The sequence below is a fragment of the Salvelinus namaycush genome, chromosome 32, assembly GCF_016432855.1.
Source record: "Salvelinus namaycush isolate Seneca chromosome 32, SaNama_1.0, whole genome shotgun sequence".
NCBI lineage: Eukaryota > Metazoa > Chordata > Actinopteri > Salmoniformes > Salmonidae > Salvelinus > Salvelinus namaycush.
The window spans coordinates 36,463,403-36,487,496 of record NC_052338.1 but is presented as its reverse complement, the minus strand read 5'-3'; the positions used below and the strand labels follow the sequence as shown (position 1 = coordinate 36,487,496).

The 24,094-nt window shown below is 44.2% G+C and overlaps 1 protein-coding gene across 1 annotated transcript; it reads left to right on the top strand.

Annotated features, from left to right (window-relative positions):
• The first annotated feature begins 390 nt into the window (after positions 1 to 390).
• Positions 391 to 15,916, top strand: si:dkey-284p5.3 (uncharacterized protein LOC557830 homolog). The gene is made up of 3 exons (XM_038971954.1): positions 391 to 792; positions 15,032 to 15,298; positions 15,906 to 15,916. The coding sequence occupies exons 1-3, from the start codon at positions 699 to 701 to the stop codon at positions 15,914 to 15,916; spliced, it is 372 nt and encodes a 123-aa protein (XP_038827882.1). The 5' UTR covers positions 391 to 698.
• Positions 15,917 to 24,094: the final 8,178 nt, after the last annotated feature.

Below are 24,094 nucleotides of genomic sequence, written 5' to 3'. Positions count from 1 at the left end.
TGCCCCACCAAGCTAAAAGGCAGTAACTCCTCGGAGCGTGGAACTGAGAAAAATGGCTTTTATTTACCTTGGTTTCACAGTAACTTTATGCAGTTAACTACTAAAATGACCCCCATTTTTTTCCTGAACACAATACAATAGAGGCAGGATACTTGTCCACCTGATTAAGCATGTATTTAACGTAGCAAAAATTACATGAACAAATGTTCGACCAAATGAGCAATTACTTCGTTTTTGCCTGGTAGGGCAGTATGGCTTTCCAGCCATAGTGACGTGACCAATTATTAGAGTGCAATGCTCACGCACGCTAGACAACGCTCCTTCTCTGATCGCATGCACTGAATAATGTAGGTGTCTGTTCTCTGTTGGGTACTGAAACACACAGCAAGCAGGCTGTAGCCCAGTATCTACACTACGCACACATCACACTGTAGGTAACCTGCTGCTGCCACAACAAACCGTCGCCCGGTGTATTTAAAACGAGGCATGCGCAAATATGCAATTGTGGAGACGAGTGAAATGACTATATAGCACGGTCCCCCAACTGGCGTCCCGCTGCTGAATCTAGTTGATGATCCCTGCTGTATAGCCTTCAGTCCTGCTGATTTGAATAGTATCAAGCCCGTGATCAGAGCAACAGACGGCTCTCTGGGGATCTCATTTTCATCCTCTTCAGTCCTCCATGTGAGACAAGCAGGATGGGCTGTTCCACGAGTACCCAGACTACAGCGCAGGACACCACCAGACAGCCCAGCTCCAAACCCGAGGAAAGCAATGGAACCAGCACTACAGGTAAATCCAAATACTAGAATGTCATTAGATTGTTGATACAACATCCATGTATTGTTGACACATTATTTTGATGACATAAAAATGTGTCACACAATTTTGTCGCTAATTTTTGTTATTATGTACAACGCCTCCTTGACTTTTCCCACATGTTGTTGTGTTGCAGCCTGAGTTTAAAATCGATTAAATTGAGATTTTGTGTCACTGGCCTGCAAACAATATCCAATAATGTCAAAGTGGAAATATGTTTTTAGAGTTTCAACCCCTTTGTTATGGCCTAAATACGTTCTGGAGTAACACATTTGCTTAACAAGTCACATAACAAGTTGTATGGACTCACTCTGAGTGCAGTAATAGTGTTTAGTATGGTTTTATGAAAACTACCTCATCTCTGTACCCAACACACATAATTATCTGTAAGGTCCCTCAGTCGAGCAGTGAATAAAAAATAAATATTAAATAAACAGACATTGAATATCCCTTTGAGCAGGGTGAAGTTATTAATTACACTTTGGATGATGTATCAATACACCCAGTCACTACAAAGATACTGGTGTCCTTCCTAATTTATATGCCGGAGAGGAAGGAAACCGCTCAGGGATTTCACCATGAGGCCAATGGTGACTTTAAAACAGTTACAGAGTTTAATGGCTGTGAAAGGAGAAAACTGTGGATCAAATAAAATTTTATTGGTCACATACACATAGTTAGCAGATGTTAATGTGAGTGTAGCGAAATGCTTGTGCTTCTAGTTCCGACCGTGCAGTAATATCTAACAATTCCACAACAACTACCTTTTACACACAAATCTCAGTAAAGGAATTGAATAAGAATATGTACATATAAATATATGGATGAGCAATGTCAGAGCGACATATGCAAGATGCAATAGATGGTATAAAATACAGTACATACATATGAGATGAGTAATGCAAGATACAGTTGAAGTCGGAAGTTTACATACACTTAGGTTGGAGTCATTAAAACTCGTTTTTCAACCACTCCACAAATTTCGTGATAACAAACTATAGTTTTGGCAAGTCGGTTAGGACATCTACTTTGTGCATGACACAAGTCATTTTTTTCAATAATTGTTTAAAGACAGATTATATTACTTATAATTCACTGTATCACAATTCCAGTGGGTCAGAAGTTTACATACACTAAGTTGACTGTGCCTTTTAAACAGCTTGGAAAATTCCAGAAAATGATGTCATGGCTTTAGAAGCTTCTGATAGGCTAATTGACATCATTTGAGTCAATTGGAGGTGTACCTGTGGATGTATTTCAAGGCCTTCCTTCAAACTCAGTGCCTCTTTGCGTGACATCATGGGAAAATCAAAAGAAATCAGCCAAGACCTCAGAAAAAAATGTAGACCTCCACAAGTCTGGTTCATCCTTGGAAGCAATTTCCAAGCGCCTGAAGGTACCACGTTTATCTGTACAAACAATAGTACGCAAGTATAAACACCATGGGACCACGCAGCCATCATACCGCTCAGGAAGGAGACGCGTTCTGTCTCCTAGAGATGAACGTACTTTGGTGCGAAAAGTGCAAATCAATCCCAGAACAAGAGGAAAGGACCTTGTGAAGATGCTGGAGGAAACAAGTACAAAAGTATCTATATACTCAGTAAAACGAGTCCTATATCGACATAACTTGATTAGCCGCTCAGCAAGGAAGAAGCCACTGTTCCAAAACCGCCATAAAAAAAGCCAGACAACGGTTTGCAACTGCACATGGGGACAAAGATCGTACTTTTTGGAGAAATTTCCTCTGGTCTGATGAAACAAAAATAGAACTGTTTGGCCATAATGACCATCATTATGTTCGGAGGAAAAAGGGGGAGGCTTGCAAGCCGAAGAACACCATCCCAACTGTGAAGAACGGGGGTGGCAGCATCATGTTGTGGGGGTGCTTTGCTGCAGGAGGGACTGGCTTCATGAGGTAGGAAAATTATGTGGATATATTGAAGCAACATCTCAAGACATCAGTCAGGAAGTTAAAGCTTGGTTGCAAATGGGTCTTCCGAATGGACAATGACCCCAAGCATACTTCCAAAGTTGTGGCAAATGGCTTAAGGACAACAAAGTCAAGGTATTGGAGTGGCCATCACAAAGCCCTGACCTCAATCCTACAGACAATTTGTGGGCAGAACTGAAAAAGCATGTGCGAGCAAGGAGGCCTACAAACCTGACTCAGTTACACCAGCTCTGTCAGAATGAATGGGCCAAAATTCACCCAACTTATTGTGGGAAGCTACCGGAAACATTTGACCCATATTAAACAATTTAAAGGCAATGCTACCAAATACTAATTGAGTGTATGTAAACTTCTGACCCACTGGGAATGTGATGAAAGAAATAAAAGCTGAAATAAATCATTCTCTCTACTATTATTCTGACATTTCAAATTCTTAAAATAAAGTGGGGATCCTAACTGACCTAAGACAGGGAATTTTTACTTTGATTAAATGTCAGGAATTGTGAAACTGAGTTTAAATATATTTGGCTAAAGTGTATGTAAACTTCCGACTTCAACTGTATGTAAACATTATTAAAGTGGCATTATTAAAGTGACTAGTGATCCATTTATTAAAGTGCCCAATGATTTCAAGTCTGTATGTAGGCAGCAGCCTCTCTGTGTTAGTGACGGCTGTTTAACAGTCGGATGGCCTTGAGATAGTAGCTGTTTTTCAGTCTCTCGGTCCCAGCTTTGATGCACCTGTACTGACCTCGCCTTCCGGATGGTAGCAGGGTGAACAGGCAGTGGCTCGGGTGGTTGTTGTCCTTGATGATCTTTATGGCCTTCCTGCAACATCGGGTGCTGTAGGTGTCCTGGAGGGAAGGTAGTTTGCCCCCGGTGATGCGTTGTGCAGACCGCACTACCCTCTGGAGAACCCTGCGGTTGTGGGCGGAGCAGTTGCCGTACCAGGCGGTGATACAGCCCAACAGGAGGCTCTCAATTGTGCATCTGTAAAAGTTTGTGAGGGTTTTAGATGACAAGCCACATTTCTTCAGCCTCCTGTGGTTGAAGAGGCGCTGTTGTGCCTTCTTCACCACACTGTCTTTGTGGGTGGACCATTTCAGTTTGTCCGTGATGTGTACGCCGAGGAACTTAAAACTTTCCACCTTCTCCACTGCTGTCCCGTCGATATGGATAGGGGGCGTGCTCCCTCTGCTGTTTCCTGAAGTCCACGATCATCTCCTTTCTTTTGTTGACGTTGGGTGAGAGGTTGTTTTCCTGACACGACACTCCGAGGGCCCTCACTTCCTCCCTGTAGGCCGTCTTGACGTTGTTGGTAATCAAGCCCACTACTGTTGTGTCGTCTGCAAACTTGATGATTGAGTTGGAGGCGTGCATGGCCACGCAGTCATGGGTGAACAGGGAGTACGGGAAGGGGCTGAGCACGCACCCTTGTGGGTCCCTAGTGTTGAGGATCATCGAAGTGGAGATGTTGTTTCCTACCTTCACCAACTGGGGGCGGCCCGTCAGGAAGTCCAGGACCCAATTGCACAGGGCAGGGTTCAGACCCAGGGCCTCCAGCTTAATGATGAGCTTGGAGGGTACTATGGTGATGAAGGCTGAGCTGTAGTCAAAGAACAACATTCTTACATAGGTATTCCTCTTGTCCAGATGGGATCGGGCAGTGTGCAGTGTGCAGTGTGCAGTGTGCAGTGTGCAGTGTGCAGTGGGCCGTGTGCAGTGGGCCGTGTGCAGTGGGCAGTGGGCAGTGGGCCGTGTGCAGTGTGCAGTGTGCAGTGTGCAGTGTGCAGTGGGCAGTGGGCCGTGTGCAGTGTGCAGTGGGCCGTGTGCAGTGGGCCGTGTGCAGTGGGCCGTGTGCAGTGTGCCGTGTGCAGTGTGCGGTGTGCGGTGTGCGGTGGGCAGTGGGCCGTGTGCAGTGGGCCGTGTGCAGTGGGCCGTGTGCAGTGTGCAGTGGGCCGTGTGCAGTGGGCCGTGTGCAGTGTGCAGTGTGCAGTGGGCCGTGTGCAGTGGGCCGTGTGCAGTGTGCAGTGGGCCGTGTGCAGTGTGCAGTGTGCAGTGGGCCGTGTGCAGTGTGCAGTGTGCAGTGTGCAGTGTGCAGTGTGCAGTGTGCAGTGTGATTGCGATTGCATCGTCTGTGGACCTATTGGGGCGGTAAGCAAATTGGAGTGGGTCTAGGGTGGCCGCTAAGGGGGAGGTGATATCATCCTTGACTAGCCTCTCAACGCACTTCATGATGACAGAAGTGAGTGCTACTAGTTATTTAGTTCAGTTACCTTTGCCTTCTTGGGAACAGGAACAATGGTGGCCATCTTGAAGCATGTGGGGACAACAGACTGGGATAGGGAGAGATTGAATATGTCCGTAAACACACCAGCCAGCTGGTCTGCTCATGCTCTGAGGACGCGGCTTGGGATGCCGTCTGGGCCGGCAGCCTTGCGAGGGTTAACACATTTAAATGTCTTACTCACGTCGGCCACGGAGAAGGAGAGCTCACAGTCCTTGGAAGTGGGCCACGTCAGTAGCACTGTATTATAACAACTATTAGGTTGCCTTGTTCTCAAATTTGCTTTGTTAAAATCCCCAGCCACAATAAATGCAGTTTCAGGATATATGGTTTCCAGTTTGCATGAAGTCCCGTGAAGTTCCTTGAGGGCCGTTGTGGTATCGGCTTGAGGGGGGGTGGTGTACACGGCTGTGACAATAACTGATGCGAATTCTCTTCGGAGATAATACGGTCAGCATTTGATTGTGAGGAATTCTAGGTCAGGTGAATGAAAGTACTTGAGTTCCTGTATGTTGTTACAATTACACCATGAGTTGTTAATAATCATGAAACATACACCCCCTGCCCTTCTTCTTCCCGGAGCGATGTTTATTCCTGTCGGTGTGACGTACAAAGAATCCAGGTGGCTGTATGGACTCCGACAGCATATTCCGAGAGAGCCATGTTTCCGTGAGGCAGAGTATGTTACAATCCCTGATGTCTCTCTGGAAAGCAACCGTTGCCATAATTTCGTCTACCTTGCTATCTAGAGACTGGACATTAGCGAGTAATATACTCAGAAGCGGTAGATGGTGTGAGCGCCTTCGAAGTCTGACCAGAAGACCGCTCCGTCTACCTCTTCTCTGGCGGCGTTGTTTTGGGTCAGCCTCTGGAATCAGCTCAAATGCCCTGGGTAGTTCAGACAAAGGATCCGCTTCGGGAAAGTCGTATTACTGGTTATAGTGCTGGTCACTTTCTGGGCTAACAGTGTAAGAAATAATACATAAAAAACATAATACTGCAAAGTTTCCTAAGGACTAGAAGTGAGGCAGCCCTCTCTGTCGGCGCCATTTTGTGACGATCTACAACAACAACCTAAATGACAGAGTGAAAAGAAGGAAGCCTGTACAGAATACAAAATATTCTAAATACAGTGCATTCGGAAAGTATTCAGACACCTAGACTTATTCCACATTTTGCTACTTTACAGCCTTATTCTAAAGCTGATTAAATAAATAGAAAATCTTCGTCAATCTACACACAATACCCCATAAAGGTAAAGCGAAAACAGTTTTTTTTTTTTAAGTGTTCAGACCCTTTGCTATGAGACACGAAATTGAGTTCAGGTGCATCCTGTTTCCATTGATCATCCTTGAGCTGTTTCTACAACTTGATTGGAGTCCACCTGTGGTAAATTCAATTGATTGGACATGATTTGGAAGGGCGTTGGTCAGGGAGATGGGCGTTGGTCAGGGAGATGACCAAGAACGCGATGGTCACTCTGACAGAGCTCCAGAGTTCCTCTGTGCAGATGGGAGAACCTTCCAGAAGGACAACTATCTCTGCAGCACTCCACCAATCAGGCCTTTATGGTAGAGTGGCCAGATGGAAGCCACTCCTCAGTAAAAGGCACGACAGCCTGAATTGAGTTTGCCAAAAGGCACCTAAAGACTCTCAGACCATGAAAAACAAGATTATCCCTGTCATTATTTCTCTGAATATCTATGATAGTAAATAGCTATTCTATTAATAAGATGTGTAATAGGATTTTCCAGGTGAACAAAACAGAAAGCAGTTGTAGATATCTGTTTTATTACAAGTTGCAACAGAGAGACAGCATTCAACATAGAAGCAGAGAAATGTCTAACTGTCCTCTTGAAGACATGCCCTTAATATCCTAATCAGACAGCACCAAGTGTTCCGTAAACACCAGTCTCTTTGGGACAGGCCTTAATATCCTAATCAGACAGCACCAAGTTTTCTGTAAACACCAGTCTCTTTGGGACAGGCCTTAATATCCTAATCAGACAGCACCAAGTTTTCTGTAAACACCAGTCTCTTTGGGACAGGCCTTAATATCCTAATCAGACAGCACCAAGTTTTCTGTAAACACCAGTCTCTTTGGGACAGGCCTTAATATCCTAATCAGACAGCACCAAGTTTTCTGTAAACACCAGTCTCTTTGGGACAGGCCTTAATATCCTAATCAGACAGCACCAAGTTTTCTGTAAACACCAGCCTGAGAGTCTTGCAGGATGTCAAAACCAAAAGGCAGTAACTTTGTCAGCTGCTACAGAATCACACAGTGTTCAACATAATGTCATCAATACAATACAACAGTGAATAATCAGTGTGTCCTCAGTCCTTGTACCTCCAGTCTGGTGTCAATCACTATCAACAGATATGAGAATAATCCATAACAATCAAATAAAATGTATTTATATAGCCCTTCTTACATCAGCTGATATATCAAAGTGCTGTACAGAAACCCAGGCTAAAACCCCAAACAGCAAGCAATGCAGGTGTAGAAGCACGGTGGCTAGGAAAAACTCCCTAGAAAGGCCAGAACCTAGGAAGACACCTAGAGAGGAACCAGGCTATGAGGGATGGCCAGTCCTCTTCTGGCTGTGCCAGGTGGAGATTATAACAGAACATGGCCAAGATGTTCAAATGTTCATAAATGACCAGCATGGTCAAATAATAATAATCACAGTAATTGTCGAGGGTGCAGCAAGTCAGCAGAGTAAATGTCAGTTGGCTTTTCATAGCCGATCATTGAGAGTATCTCTACCGCTCCTGCTGTCTCTAGAGAGTTGAAAACAGCAGGTCTGGGACAGGTAGCACGTCCGGTGAACAGGTCAGGGTTGGTGCAGCAGCACGGCCAGGTGGACTGGGGACAACAAGGAGTCATCATGCCAGGTAGTCCTGAGGCATGGTCCTAGGGCTCAGGTCCTCTGAGAGAGAGAGAGAGAGAAAGAAAGAGAGAAAGAAAGAAAGAAAGAAAGAAAGAAAGAGAGAATTAGAGAGAGCATACTTAAATTCACACAGGACACCGGATAAGATAAGACAGGAGAAGTACTCCAGATATAACAGACTGACCCTAGCCCCCCGACACAAACTACTGCAGCTATAAATCTAGTGACCATCAACCCCAGAACACTGGAAATGACGTGTATTACAGACACTCCAAATACGCTAAACATTGTGTTGCTCACTCTAAACGTAATGTTCCCACTGCTGCAAATGATCCATATCCACTGTTCATAGCAATTCTCTAATCTCTTCTTCTGGGTCAGATGAACATGTGGCAGCAGGGACATTTCCTTAGTTTTGCATATGGCTCCTGTAACCTGACCTAAACTTCTCTCAGGCAGAACAAGGACATTGTCAACTTGCACCAACCAACAGTGTATTCAACTACAGAGTGAAAAATAGTTTTGCTTTGGATTTTTGAGGTGCGTTCCCACACAGAACACCTTGGGTGTGTTTCTTTGATGCCAATGGAACTGTTTTGGTCCCACACCCTCCTGAATGGTTATATTGTCTCCGTACATAGTATCGCTCTGAGTAAATGTCGTCTCACTCAAACTGGCCTTTCTCTTCCTCACCACCTGGATTTTTTGATCTAAGGTTTGAGTATTGATTTCAAATCAAATCAAAGTTTACTTGTCACGTGCGCCGAATACAACAGGTGTAGACCTTACAGTGAAATGCTTACTTACAGGCTCTAACCAACAGTGAAAAGAGGTGTTAGGTGAACAATAGGTAAGTAAAGAAATAAAACAACAGTAAAAAGACAGGCTATATACAGTAGCGAGGCTATAAAAGTAGCGAGGCTACATACAGACACCGGTTAGTCAGGCTGATTGAGGTAGTATATACATGTAGATATGGTTAAAGTGACTATGCATATATGATGAGCAGAGAGTAGCAGTAGAGTAAAAGAGGGGTTGGTTTCTGAGGGATGTTAGTGTGAAGTTTTGTTCATGAATGCAAATGGTTTGTAAAAGTTGTGTAGGTCTAGTATAAATGTAGATACTCCTGCAAGTAGAATAAGGTAAACTCAGCAAAAATTAAAGACCCTGTCTTACAAAGATAATTCGTAAAAATCCAAAATAACTTCACAGATCTTCATTGTAAAGGTTTAAACACTGTTTCCCATGCTTGTTCAATGAACCATAAACAATTAATGAACATGCACATGTGGAATGGTCGTTAAGACACTGACAGCTTACAGACGTTAGACAATTAAGGTCACCGATGCCTGTACTCTGGAGCGGGATCGATTTGGAGGTGGAGGGTCCGTCATGGTCTGGGGCGGTGTGTCACAGCATCATCGGACTGAGCTTGTTGTCATTGCAGGCAATCTCAACGCTATGCGTTACAGGAAAGACATCTTCCTCCCTCATGGCAGGCTCATCCTGACATGACCCTCCAGCATGACAATGCCACCAGCCATACTGCTCGTTCTGTGCGTGATTTCCTGCAAGACAGGAATGTCAGCGTTCTGCCATGGCCAGCGAAGAGCCCGGATCTCAATCCCATTGAGCACGTCTGGGACCTGTTGGATCGGAGGGTGAGGGCTAAGGCCATTCCCCCCAGACAGAAATGTCCGGGAACTTGCAGGTGCCTTGGTGGAAGAGTGGGGTAACATCTTACAGCAAGAACTGGCAAATCCGGTGCAGTCCATGAGGAGGAGATGCACTGCAGTACTTAATGCAGCTGGTGGCCACCTCAGATACTGACTGTTACTTTTGATTTACACCCCCCCTTTGTTCAGGGACACATGATTCCATCTCTGTTAGTCACATGTCTGTGGAACTTGTTCAGTTTATGTCTCAGTTGTTGAATCTTGTTATGTTCATACAAATATTTACACATGTCAAGTTTGCTGAAAATAAACTCAGTCGACAGTGAAAGGAGATTTCTTTTTTTGCTGAGTGTAGATACTCCTGATAGCAGATTCATGTAGATACTCCTGCTAGTAGATTCATGTAGATACTCCTGCTAGCAGATTCATGTAGATACTCCTGCTAGTAGATTCATGTAGATACTCCTGCTAGCAGATTCACGTAGACCTCCACAAGTCATACTTGGAAGCAATTTCCAAACGTCTCATATCATAGCCTTGGCCTCCAGGCTTCATATCCCTGTACACACATTCCTGTTCTAGGAACCTGTGGTGGGTGAGGAAGTTAATCTGTGTTAGCCTGAGGCCTGTGTTTCATATGATCATTAACTGGGTATTTTCTTCCCCTTTCTTCCTGTGGTTAAAATGGTGTGTTAGCTGTGGTCAACCGATATGTTGTTGATAGACCAACTTGATTTAGACACAGTGATGATACTGCAGTTTGGATAATACTCAACACACACATGCATGCCTCATCCTTCTCAGGGACATGTGTTTGATTTGGGTACAGAAACAATCCCAGGTGAAGGTCCCAAATACAAGACAGAAGGACTTTTTATTTTATTTTTTATTTAACCAGATAGGCCAGTTGAGAACAAGTTCTCATTTACAACTGCGACCTGGCCAAGATAAAGCAAAGCAGTTTGACACATACAACAACACAGAGTTACATATGGGATAAACAAGCGTACAGTCAATAACACAATAGAAAAGTTCTGTGTACAGTGTGTGCAAATGTAATAAGATCAGGGAGGCAATAGAGACCATAGAGGCGAAATAATTACAATTTAGCATTAAACACTGGAGTGACAGATGTGCAAGTAGAGATACTGGGGTGCAAATGAGCAAAAAAATAACTATGGGGATGAGGTAGTTGGGTGTGATATTTACAGATGGGCTGTGTACAGGTCCAGTGGATCGGTAAGCTGCTCTGACAGCTGATGCTTAAAGTTAGAGAGGGAGATATAAGTCTCCAGCTTCAGTTACTTTTGCAATTCTTTCCTGTCATTGGCAGCAGAGAACTGGAAGGAAAGGCGGCCAAAGTAGGTGTTGGCTTTGGGGATGACCAGTGAAATATATGTGCTGGAGCGCGTGCTTACGGGTGGATGTTGGTATGGTGACCAGTGAGCTGAGATAAGGCGGGGCTTTACCTACCTAGATGACCTGGAGCCAGTGGGTCTGGCGACGAGTATGAAGCGAGGGCCAGCCAACGAGAGCGTGCAGGTCACAGTGGTGGGTAGTATATGGGTCTTTGGTGACAAAACGAATTTTGTCACCACTGTGATAGACTGCATCCAGTTTCCTGAGTAGAGTGTTGAAGGCTATTTTGTAAATGACATTGCCAAAGTCAAGGATCGGTAGGATAGTCAGTTTTACGAGGGTATGTTTGGCAGCATGAGTGGCTTTGTTACGAAATAGGAAGCCGATTTCTAGATTTCATTTTGGATTGGAGATGCTTAATGTGAGTCTGGAAGGAGAGTTTACAGTCTAACCAGACACCTAGGTATTTGTAGTTGTCCACATATTCTAAGTCAGAACCGTCCAGAGTAGTGATGCTAGTCGGGCGGGCGGGTGCGTGCAGCGATCGGTTGAAGAGCATACATTTGGTTTTACTAGCGTTTAAGAGCAGTTGGAGGCCACAGAAGGAGTGTTGTATGGCATTGAAGCTCATTTGGAGGTTTGTTAACACAGCGTCCAAAGAAGGGCCAGATGTATACAGAATGGTGTCATCTGCGTAGAGGTGGATCAGAGAATCACCAGCAGCAAGAGCGACGTCATTGATATATACAGAGAAAAGAGTCGGCCCGAGAATTTAACCCTGTGGCACCCCCATAGAGACTGCCAGAGGTCTGGACAACAGGCCCTCCGATTTGACACACTGAACTCTATCTGAGAAGTAGTTAGTGAAGCAGGCGAGGCAGTCATTAGAGAAACCAAGGCTGTTGAGTCTGCCGATAAGAATGTGGTGATTGACAGAGTCAAAAGCCTTGGCCAGGTCGATGAAGACAGCTGCACAGTACTGTCTTTTATCGATGGAGGTTATGATATTGTTTAGGACCTTGAGCGTGGCTGAGGTGCACCCGTGACCAGCTCGGGAAACAGATTGCATAGTGGAGAAGGTACGGTGGATTTGAAATGGTCGGTGATCTGTTTGTTAACTTGGCTTTCGAAGATTTTAGGAAGGCAGGATGGATATACAGTTGAAGTCGGAAGTTTACATACACCTTAGCCAAATACATTTAAACTCAGTTTTTCACAATTACTGACATTTAATCCTAGTAAAAATTCCCTGTCTTAGGTCAGTTAGGATCACCACTTTATTTTAAGAATGTGAAATGTCAGAATAATAGTAGAGAGAATTATATATTTCAGCTTTTATTTCTTTCATCACATTCCCAGTGGGTCACAAGTTTACATACACTCAATTAGTATATAGTAGCGTTGACTTTAAATTGTTTAACTTGGAAGCCTTGCAAGCCTCCCCCTTTTTCCTCCAAACATAACGATGGTCATTATGGCCAAACAGTTCTATTTTTGTTTCATCAGACCAGAGAACATTTCTCAACAAAAAGTACGATCTTTGTCCCCATGTGCAGTTGCAAACCGTAGTCTGGCTTTTTTATGGCGGTTTTGGGGAAGTGGCCTCTTCCTTGCTGTGCGGCCTTTCAGGTTGTGTCGATATAGGACTTGTTTTACTGTGGATATAGATACTTTTGTACCTGTTTCCTCCAGCATCTTCACAAGGTCCTTTGCTCTTGTTCTGGGATTGATTTGCACTTTTCGCACCAAAGTACGTTCATCTCTAGGAGACCCCTTCCTGAGCGGTATGACGGCTGCGTGGTCTCATGGTGTTTATACTTGCGTACTATTGTTTGTACAGATGAACGTGGTACCTTCATGCGTTTGGAAATTGCTCCTTTTGCTGATTTCTTTTGATTTTCTCATGATGTCAAGCAAAGAGGCACTGAGTTTGAAGGTAGGCCTTGAAATAAATCCACAGGTACACCTCCAATTGACTCAAATGATGTCAATTAGCTTATCAGAAGTGTATGTAAACTTCCGACTTCAACTGTAGGTCTATAACAGTTTGGGTCTAGAGTGTCTCGCCCTTTGAAGAGGGGGATGACCGCGGCAGCTTTCCAATCTTTGGGGATCTCAGACGATACGAAGAGAGGTTGAACTGGCTTGTAACAGGGGTTGCAACAATTTCAGCTGATCATTTTGGAAAGAGAGGGTCCAGATTGTTTAGCCCAGCTGATTTGTAAGGATCCAGATTTAGCAGCTCTTTCAGAACATCAGCTGTCTGGATTTGGGTGAAGGAGAAGCGGGGGAGTCTTGGGCAAGTTTCTGCGGGGGGTGCAGAACTGTAGCCAGGTGGAAAGCATGGCCAGCCGTAGAAAAATGCTTATTGAAATGATCTATTATCTATTATCGTAGATTTATCGATGGTGATTGTTTCCTAGCCTCAGTGCAGTGGGCAGCTGGGAGGAGGTGCTCTTATTCTCCATGGACTTTAGTGTCCCAAAACCTATTGGAATTAGTGCTACAGGATGCACATTTCTGTTTGAAAAAGCTAGCCTTAGCTTTCCTAACTGACTGTGTATTGGTTCCTGACTTCCCTGAAAAGTTTCATATCGCCGGGGCTATTCGATGCTATTGCAGTCCGCCACAGGATGTTTTTGTGCTGGTCAAGGGCAGTCAAGTCTGGAGTGAACCAAGGACTATATCTGTTCTTAGTTCTACATTTTTTGAATGGGGCATGCTTATTTATGTGAGGAAAGCACTTTTAAAGAGCAACCAGGCATCCTCTACTGACGGGATGAGGTCGATATCCTTCCAGGATACCCCGGCCAGGTCGATTAGAAAGGCCTGCTCGCAGAAGTGTTTAAGGGAGCGTTTGACAGTGATGAGGGGTGGTCGTTTGACCGCGGACCCATAGCGGATGCAGACAATGAGGCAGTGATCGCTGACATTCTGGTTGAAGACAGCAGAGGTGTATTTAGAGGGCAAGTTGGTCAGGATGATATCTATGAGGGTGCCCATGGTTACAGATTTAGGGTTGTACCAGGTAGGTTCCTTGATAATTTGTGTGAGATTGAGGGCATCTAGCTTAGATTGTAGGATGGCCGGGGTGTTAAGCATGTACTGTTAGGTGACCTAAACTGGGATGAGTCCCATAGGGCGGCGCACAATTGGCCCAGCGTCGTCCGGGTTTGGCCGGTGTAGGCCGTCATTTAAATATAAATGGTTCTTAACTGACTTGCCTAATTTAAATAAAGGTTAAATAGAAAAAATTGCATGTCAATTTCAGACTGGGTAGAATTTAAGTTTGCGATCTCCCGCTATCTGCAAGCATGACCAATGGCATAACACCTCATTGATATGTAAATTCAACCAACCAATAGGAATACATGAACATGAAATACATATTTCTGCAGTGTCAAGTGGAAACATAACCAACCGTGTTACACTAGCTGGGCTGTTGCCTGAGAAAGAGCTGTGATTGTTTGGTGTTGCTATGAGGTGAAGCATTGTTTGCCAGTTTCACGGCTACTTAATCATGACCTGAAGCCATGTCCTAGTCATCACGTTACAGACACCATACAGACCCAATGACTCTGTTCTAACACTGCTGGTTGCTATATAATTATATAATTGCCTACTTCTCACAGTAAGGTAGAGGGGAGTGACCGTTATTGTCTACCATTGTAACCGTTGAGCTGTCCATCAAACATTGAATATTTCAGTTGATGTAGATTACTGTAAAGCACTTTGGGGCGGCAGGGTAGCCTAGTGGTTAGAGCGTTGTACTAGTAACCGAAAGGTTGCAAGTTCAAATCCCAGAGCTGACAAGGTACAACTCTGTCGTTCTGCCTCTGAACCCACTGTTCCTAGGCCGTCATTGAAAATAAGAATTTGTCCTTAACTGACTTGACTAGTTAAATAAATGTAAAAAAATAAATAATAACTTTGCCCTTGTTAAAAGGGCTATATAAATCACATTTTATTGATAACATGATTGCTTGATTGACCGATCCTTGAGCTCCCAGCATGTGGCTGATGTTCTGTGTTCCACTGCCAGGGGCGGCTAATGAGAACAGTAAGGTTGCGGAGGACAGTGAGACCATCCCAGATCAGACAGTGACCGTAGCAGCCACAGGAGGGGAGGCCCAGTCTGCTCCGGCTGCAGCCCAAGCCGAGGCTCCTGCAGACACCACAGACCCAGCCCCTGCAGCGGAGGCCCCGGCCCAGAGTGAGACCCAGCCTGCAGCCGATGCTCCTGCAGCAGCCACTTCCCCCGAGCAGCCAGCCAGCTCTCCAGAGCCTCCCCCTGCAGCCCAGGACCCAGGTACGTACTGTAGGCACAGACAGACAGTCAGAGGCTGCGTTTACACAGGCAGCCCAATTCTGATATTTTTTCACTAATTGGTATTTTGACCAACCTGATCAGCTCTTTTGCCAATAATTGGGCAAAATATCAGAATTGGACAGCTTGTGTAAACGCAGCCAAAGTGGCCTGTTCAAAACCAATATGATCATGCTCCTCTATTTCCAATGCAAATCACACCTTTCTTCTGTCCTCATATCTGCTCACGGCACACAAGAGACCTGTTTCAGGATGGACATGGATCAGTTGTGCCCGTTTTGATAAGGATGTAATACCTGTTTGTTCAAGCAGCTGTAAAAAACGCATCAGGATCATTTCACCAGACACAGATGAAGCCTAGTTCTGTACACAAAAACATGATCTCAGTTGAAATGGCTTTTTAGTCAGAGACTTTAGGTTTAACCTGTGTCTGACTGGAAATCCATCCCTGACGGTATTAATCCAACAACAAGGGGGTAATGACCCTCTGTATTGTCCCATTGACAACACCAAGTACACAATGTTAATTTACTGGCAATGATCAACAGTAACCTGATTAATGTTCCACTTAGCCTACTGTACTCCTCAGTGACCCCTTGAACACAGCTAGCTAGGAGCCCAGGTGAATATTCATCTATGTAGACTTTCCCCTGTTCTGCTGTCTCATTACCCTGACTGTTACCAGGGTTATGGCTAGTACTGTTACCAGGGTTATGGATAGGTCTGTTACCAGGGTTAGGGCTAGTACTGTTACCAGGGTTATGGCTAGTACTGTTACCAGGGTTATGGCTAGTACTGTTACCAGGGTTATGGCTAGTACTGTTACCAGGGTTATGGATAGGTCTGTTACCAGGGTTAGGGATAGTACTGTTGGGTTAGGGATAGTACTGCTGGGTTAGGGATAGTACTGTTGGGTTAGGGATAGTACTGTTACCAGGGTTATGGATAGGTCTGTTACCAGGGTTATGGATAGGTCTGTTACCAGGGTTATGGATAGTACTGTTACCAGGGTTAGGGCTAGTACTGTTACCAGGGTTAGGGCTAGTACTGTTACCAGGGTTATGGATAGTACTGTTACCAGGGTTAGGGATAGTACTGTTACCAGGGTTAGTGCTAGTACTGTTACCAGGGTTAGGGATAGTACTGTTACCAGGGTTATGGATAGTACTGTTACCAGGGTTAGGGCTAGTATTGTTACCAGGGTTATGGATAGGTCTGTTACCAGGGTTAGGGCTAGTACTGTTACCAGGGTTAGGGCTAGTACTGTTACCAGGGTTATGGATAGGTCTGTTACCAGGGTTATGGATAGGTCTGTTACCAGGGTTATGGATAGGTCTGTTACCAGGGTTAGGGCTAGTACTGTTACCAGGGTTAGGGCTAGTATTGTTACCAGGGTTAGGGCTAGTACTGTTACCAGGGTTGGGGCTAGTATTGTTACCAGGGTTAGGGCTAGTACTGTTACCAGGGTTAGGGCTAGTACTGTTACCAGGGTTATGGATAGGTCTGTTACCAGGGTTAGGGCTAGTACTGTTACCAGGGTTAGGGCTAGTACTGTTACCAGGGTTAGGGATAGGTCTGTTACCAGGGTTATGGATAGGTCTGTTACCAGGGTTAGGGATAGGTCTGTTACCAGGGTTAGGGCTAGTATTGTTACCAGGGTTGGGGCTAGTATTGTTACCAGGGTTAGGGCTAGTACTGTTACCAGGGGTGGGGCTAGTATTGTTACCAGGGTTAGGGCTAGTATTGTTACCAGGGGTGGGGCTAGTATTGTTACCAGGGTTAGGAATAGGTCTGTTACCAGGGTTAGGGATAGGTCTGTTAACAGGGTTAGGGCCAGTATTGTTACCAGGGGTGGGGCTAGTATTGTTACCAGGGGTGGGGCTAGTATTGTTACCAGGGTTAGGAATAGGTCTGTTACCAGGGTTATGGATAGGTCTGTTAACAGGGTTAGGGCCAGTATTGTTACCAGGGTTAGGAATAGGTCTGTTACCAGGGTTAGGGATAGGTCTTTTGCCAGGGTTAGGGATAGGTCTTTTGCCAGGGTTAGGGATAGGTCTTTTGCCAGGGTTAGGAATAGGTCTGTTACCAGGGTTGGGGATAGGTCTGTTACCAGGGTTAGGGCTAGCACTGTTACCAGGATTAGGGATATATCTGTTACCAAGGTTAGGCCTGTTACCAGGGTTAGGGATAGTACTGTTACCTGGGTTAGGAATTGGTCTGCCAGGGTTAGATCTGTTACCAGGGTTAGATCTGTTACCACAGTTAGATCTGTTACCAGGGTTAAAGAATAGGTCTTCAAGGATAGGTCTGTTACCAGGGTTAGGGATAGGATTGTTACCAGGGTTAGATCTGTTACCAGGGTTAGATCTGTTACCAGGGTTAGGGATAGGATTGTTACCAGGGTTAAGGATAGTACTGTTACCAGGGTTATGGATAGTACTGTTACCAGGGTTATGGATAGTACTGTTACCAGGGTTAGGGATAGGTCTGTTACCAGGGTTATGGATAGTACTGTTACCAGGGTTAGGGATAGTACTGTTACCAGGGTTATGGATAGGTCTGTTACCAGGGTTATGGATAGGTCTGTTACCAGGGTTATGGATAGTACTGTTACCAGGGTTATGGATAGGTCTGTTACCAGGGTTATGGATAGTACTGTTACCAGGGTTATGGATAGGTCTGTTACCAGGGTTATGGATAGGTCTGTTACCAGGGTTACTAACATGATCCCTCACTGACCCTAGAGGTTCCATGGTGATGGAAGACATTACTAACATGATCCCTCACTGACCCTAGAGGTTCCATGGTGATGGAAGACATTACTAACATGATCCCTCACTGACCCTAGAGGTTCCATGGTGATGGAAGACATTACTAACATGATCCCTCACTGACCCTAGAGGTTCCATGGTGATGGAAGTCATTACTAATCTTGTCAATTTACTTAGTGAGTCCCAATGCAAATTACTGCCAAGTCTCATGTACTGCGCATTTCGAATGTGTATTTGTCTAATGCAAAGTACCATTAATATAACCGATAAAGGAAAAGGCTGTAGTTGAATAGAACCAGTGGTTCCAGTATGTAGTTGAATAGAACCAGTGGGCCAGTATGTAGTTGAATAGAACCAGTGGGCCAGTATATAGTTGAATAGAACCAGTGGGCCAGTATGTAGTTGAATAGAACCAGTGGGCCAGTATGTAGTTGAATAGAACCAGTGGGCCAGTATGTAGTTGAATAGAACCAGTGGGCCAGTATGTAGTTGAATAGAACCAGTGGTTCCAGTATGTAGTTGAATAGAACCAGTGGGCCAGTATATAGTTGAATAGAACCAGTGGGCCAGTATGTAGTTGAATAGAACCAGTGGGCCAGTATGTAGTTGAATAGAACCAGTGGGCCAGTATGTAGTTGAATAGAACCAGTGGGCCAGTATATAGTTGAATAGAACCAGTGGGCCAGTATGTAGTTGAATAGAACCAGTGGGCCAGTATATAGTTGAATAGAACCAATGGGCCAGTATGTAGTTGAATAGAACCAGTGGGCCAGTATATAGTTGAATAGAACCAGTGGGCCAGTATGTAGTTGAATAGAACCAGTGGGCCAGTATGTAGTTGAATAGAACCAGTGGGCCAGTATGTAGTTGAATAGAACCAGTGGTTCCAGTATGTAGTTGAATAGAACCAGTGGTTCCAGTATGTAGTTGAATAGAACCAGTGGGCCAGTATGTAGTTGAATAGAACCAGTGGGCCAGTATGTAGTTGAATAGAACCAGTGGGCCAGTATATAGTTGAATAGAACCAGTGGGCCAGTATGTAGTTGAATAGAACCAGTGGGCCAGTATATAGTTGAATAGAACCAGTGGTCCAGCAGACCTTATATAGTTGAATAGAACCAGTGGGCCAGTATGTAGTTGAATAGAACCAGTGGGCCAGTATGTAGTTGAATAGAACCAGTGGGCCAGTATGTAGTTGAATAGAACCAGTGGGCCAGTATGTAGTTGAATAGAACCAGTGGTCCAGCAGACCTTATATAGTTGAATAGAACCAGTGGGCCAGTATATAGTTGAATAGAACCAGTGGGCCAGTATGTAGTTGAATAGAACCAGTGGGCCAGTATGTAGTTGAATAGAACCAGTGGGCCAGTATGTAGTTGAATAGAACCAGTGGGCCAGTATGTAGTTGAATAGAACCAGTGGGCCAGTATGTAGTTGAATAGAACCAGTGGGCCAGTATGTAGTTGAATAGAACCAGTGGGCCAGTATGTAGTTGAATAGAACCAGTGGTTCCAGTATGTAGTTGAATAGAACCAGTGGTTCCAGTATGTAGTTGAATAGAACCAGTGGTTCCAGTATGTAGTTGAATAGAACCAGTGGTTCCAGTATGTAGTTGAATAGAACCAGTGGTTCCAGTATGTAGTTGAATAGAACCAGTGGGCCAGTATGTAGTTGAATAGAACCAGTGGGCCAGTATATAGTTGAATAGAACCAGTGGGCCAGTATGTAGTTGAATAGAACCAGTGGGCCAGTATGTAGTTGAATAGAACCAGTGGGCCAGTATATAGTTGAATAGAACCAGTGGGCCAGTATATAGTTGAATAGAACCAGTGGGCCAGTATGTAGTTGAATAGAACCAGTGGGCCAGTATGTAGTTGAATAGAACCAGTGGGCCAGTATGTAGTTGAATAGAACCAGTGGGCCAGTATGTAGTTGAATAGAACCAGTGGGCCAGTATGTAGTTGAATAGAACCAGTGGGCCAGTATGTAGTTGAATAGAACCAGTGGGCCAGTATGTAGTTGAATAGAACCAGTGGGCCAGTATGTAGTTGAATAGAACCAGTGGGCCAGTATGTAGTTGAATAGAACCAGTGGTTCCAGTATGTAGTTGAATAGAACCAGTGGTTCCAGTATGTAGTTGAATAGAACCAGTGGTTCCAGTATGTAGTTGAATAGAACCAGTGGGCCAGTATGTAGTTGAATAGAACCAGTGGGCCAGTATGTAGTTGAATAGAACCAGTGGGCCAGTATATAGTTGAATAGAACCAGTGGGCCAGTATGTAGTTGAATAGAACCAGTGGGCCAGTATATAGTTGAATAGAACCAGTGGTCCAGCAGACCTTATATAGTTGAATAGAACCAGTGGGCCAGTATGTAGTTGAATAGAACCAGTGGGCCAGTATGTAGTTGAATAGAACCAGTGGGCCAGTATGTAGTTGAATAGAACCAGTGGGCCAGTATGTAGTTGAATAGAACCAGTGGGCCAGTATGTAGTTGAATAGAACCAGTGGGCCAGTATGTAGTTGAATAGAACCAGTGGGCCAGTATGTAGTTGAATAGAACCAGTGGTTCCAGTATGTAGTTGAATAGAACCAGTGGTTCCAGTATGTAGTTGAATAGAACCAGTGGGCCAGTATGTAGTTGAATAGAACCAGTGGGCCAGTATGTAGTTGAATAGAACCAGTGGGCCAGTATGTAGTTGAATAGAACCAGTGGGCCAGTATGTAGTTGAATAGAACCAGTGGGCCAGTATGTAGTTGAATAGAACCAGTGGGCCAGTATGTAGTTGAATAGAACCAGTGGGCCAGTATGTAGTTGAATAGAACCAGTGGGCCAGTATGTAGTTGAATAGAACCAGTGGGCCAGTATGTAGTTGAATAGAACCAGTGGGCCAGTATGTAGTTGAATAGAACCAGTGGGCCAGTATATAGTTGAATAGAACCAGTGGGCCAGTATGTAGTTGAATAGAACCAGTGGGCCAGTATGTAGTTGAATAGAAGCAGTGGGCCAGTATGTAGTTGAATAGAACCAGTGGGCCAGTATATAGTTGAATAGAACCAGTGGGCCAGTATGTAGTTGAATAGAACCAGTGGGCCAGTATATAGTTGAATAGAACCAGTGGGCCAGTATATAGTTGAATAGAACCAGTGGTTCCAGTATGTAGTTGAATAGAACCAGTGGGCCAGTATGTAGTTGAATAGAACCAGTGGGCCAGTATGTAGTTGAATAGAACCAGTGGTTCCAGTATGTAGTTGAATAGAACCAGTGGGCCAGTATATAGTTGAATAGAACCAGTGGGCCAGTATGTAGTTGAATAGAACCAGTGGGCCAGTATGTAGTTGAATAGAACCAGTGGGCCAGTATATAGTTGAATAGAACCAGTGGGCCAGTATATAGTTGAATAGAACCAGTGGGCCAGTATATAGTTGAATAGATCCAGTGGTCCAGCAGACCTTATATAGTTGAATAGAACCAGTGGGCCAGTATGTAGTTGAATAGAACCAGTGGGCCAGTATGTAGTTGAATAGAACCAGTGGTCCAGTATATAGTTGAATAGAACCAGTGGTCCAGCAGACCTTATATAGTTGAATAGAACCAGTGGGCCAGTATGTAGTTGAATAGAACCAGTGGGCCAGTATGTAGTTGAATAGAACCAGTGGGCCAGTATATAGTTGAATAGAACCAGTGGGCCAGTATATAGTTGAATAGAACCAGTGGGCCAGTATGTAGTTGAATAGAACCAGTGGTTCCAGTATGTAGTTGAATAGAACCAGTGGTTCCAGTATGTAGTTGAATAGAACCAGTGGGCCAGTATGTAGTTGAATAGAACCAGTGGTTCCAGTATGTAGTTGAATAGAACCAGTGGTTCCAGTATGTAGTTGAATAGAACCAGTGGGCCAGTATGTAGTTGAATAGAACCAGTGGGCCAGTATGTAGTTGAATAGAACCAGTGGGCCAGTATGTAGTTGAATAGAACCAGTGGGCCAGTATGTAGTTGAATAGAACCAGTGGGCCAGTATGTAGTTGAATAGAACCAGTGGGCCAGTATATAGTTGAATAGAACCAGTGGTTCCAGTATGTAGTTGAATAGAACCAGTGGGCCAGTATGTAGTTGAATAGAACCAGTGGGCCAGTATATAGTTGAATAGAACCAGTGGGCCAGTATATAGTTGAATAGAACCAGTGGGCCAGTATATAGTTGAATAGAGCCAGTGGTCCAGCAGACCTTATATAGTTGAATAGAACTCGGTTTTTCTTTATTTTGACTATTTTCTACATTGTAGAATAATAGTGAAGATATCAAAACTATGAAATAACATATGGAATCATGTAGTAACCAAAAAGGTGTTAAACAAATCAAAATATATTTTATATTTGAGATTCTTCAAAGTAGCCACCCTTTGCCTTGATGACAGCATTGCACACTCTTGGCATTCTCTCAACCAGCTTCACCTGGAATGTTTTTCCACCAAGCTTGAAGGAGTTCCCACATATGCTGAGCACTTGTTGGCTGCTTTCTTTCACTCTGCAGTCCAACCCATCCCAAACCATCTCAATTGGGAATAAATTCCACAAATTAACTTTTAACAAGGCACACCCGTTAATTGAAATGCATTCCAGGTGACTACCTCGTGAAGTTTGTTTATCCCATGTGTAACTCTGTTGTTTTTGTCGCACTGCTTTGCTTTATCTTGGCCAGGTCGCAGTTGTAAATGAGAACTTGTTCTTAACTGGCCTACCTGGTTAAATAGGGTGAAATAAAAAAAATAATTAAAAGCTGGTTGAGAGAATGCCAAGAGTGTGCAAAGCTGTCAAGGCAAAGGGTGGCTACTTTAAAGAATCTCAAATATGTTTTGATTTGTTTAACACCTTTTGGTTACTACATGATTCCATATGTGTTATTGCATAGTGTTGATGTCTTCACTATTATTCTACAATGTAGAAAATAGTAAAAATAAATAAAAACCCTTGAATCAGTAGGCGTGTCCAAAATTATGTATATAGTTGAATTGAACCAGTGGTTCAGTATAGAATCGCAGAAAGACACCGAGAGAGAGACACACCGAGAGAGAGACACACACACAGAGAGACACACACAGAGAGAGGGACACACAGAGAGAGAGAGACACACACAGAGAGACACACAGAGAGAGGGACACAGAGACACATATATATACACACACAGAAGCACAGAGAGGGACACAGAGAGCAGAGCAGCCTCTCTGAGGTGCAGAATGATTCACGGCCTGCCAAACCAAACCTAGGGAGCCCTGGTCAGAAGTAGTGCACTACAAATAAGGTGCCCTATTTGTAGTGCACTGACTTCACACAGCAGAAAAGGGACGCAATCAGGTGACCTATCAGGGCCGTTAACATTGCAGATTTTGTAGTTCAGGATTTATTTACCTTTCCAGGCCTCTTGACACTTTTCTCACAATACATAACAATTAGTGAATGTAGGTTTTTGACTGTTTTGTGTTTTATTTGTTATTGTCCTTGTTCCTGAAAAGCAGCTGAGGCCGATACAACTGCAACCAGGTGAGAAGGGTTCTTTACATCAAATACAAAGATAACTTGCTGCTTCATATTTCTTGAATGTCCACCCATTCTAATATGATTTTCCTCGCTTGCATTTTAGCCCCTAGTCAGGGAAATGAAGCCGGTCTTCCCAATGTTGTGGATGAAGAATCTGCATGAATGTCCTAATTTGAAAGCGAGAGAGGATGACAATATATACACACCACTTGCCTGTTGCCAAGCTGCAGACCAGCTGATCTCTGTGACCAGGATCAATGGGTCATCACTGTGCCTTTTTCCTCTGTAAATACTCTATTTTCTGTGCATTTAGTTGTATTATTAGCATTGTTTATAAAACATTCATTAGATAATTGCTTCAAAGTAACATATAAATGCTTATTAACTATTGCTTGAATCTAAAATCTACATTTCTGGTGAGTTCGTATTACAGCCTTGTAACGATGTGGGATGAAGTATGTGGGAAATCAAG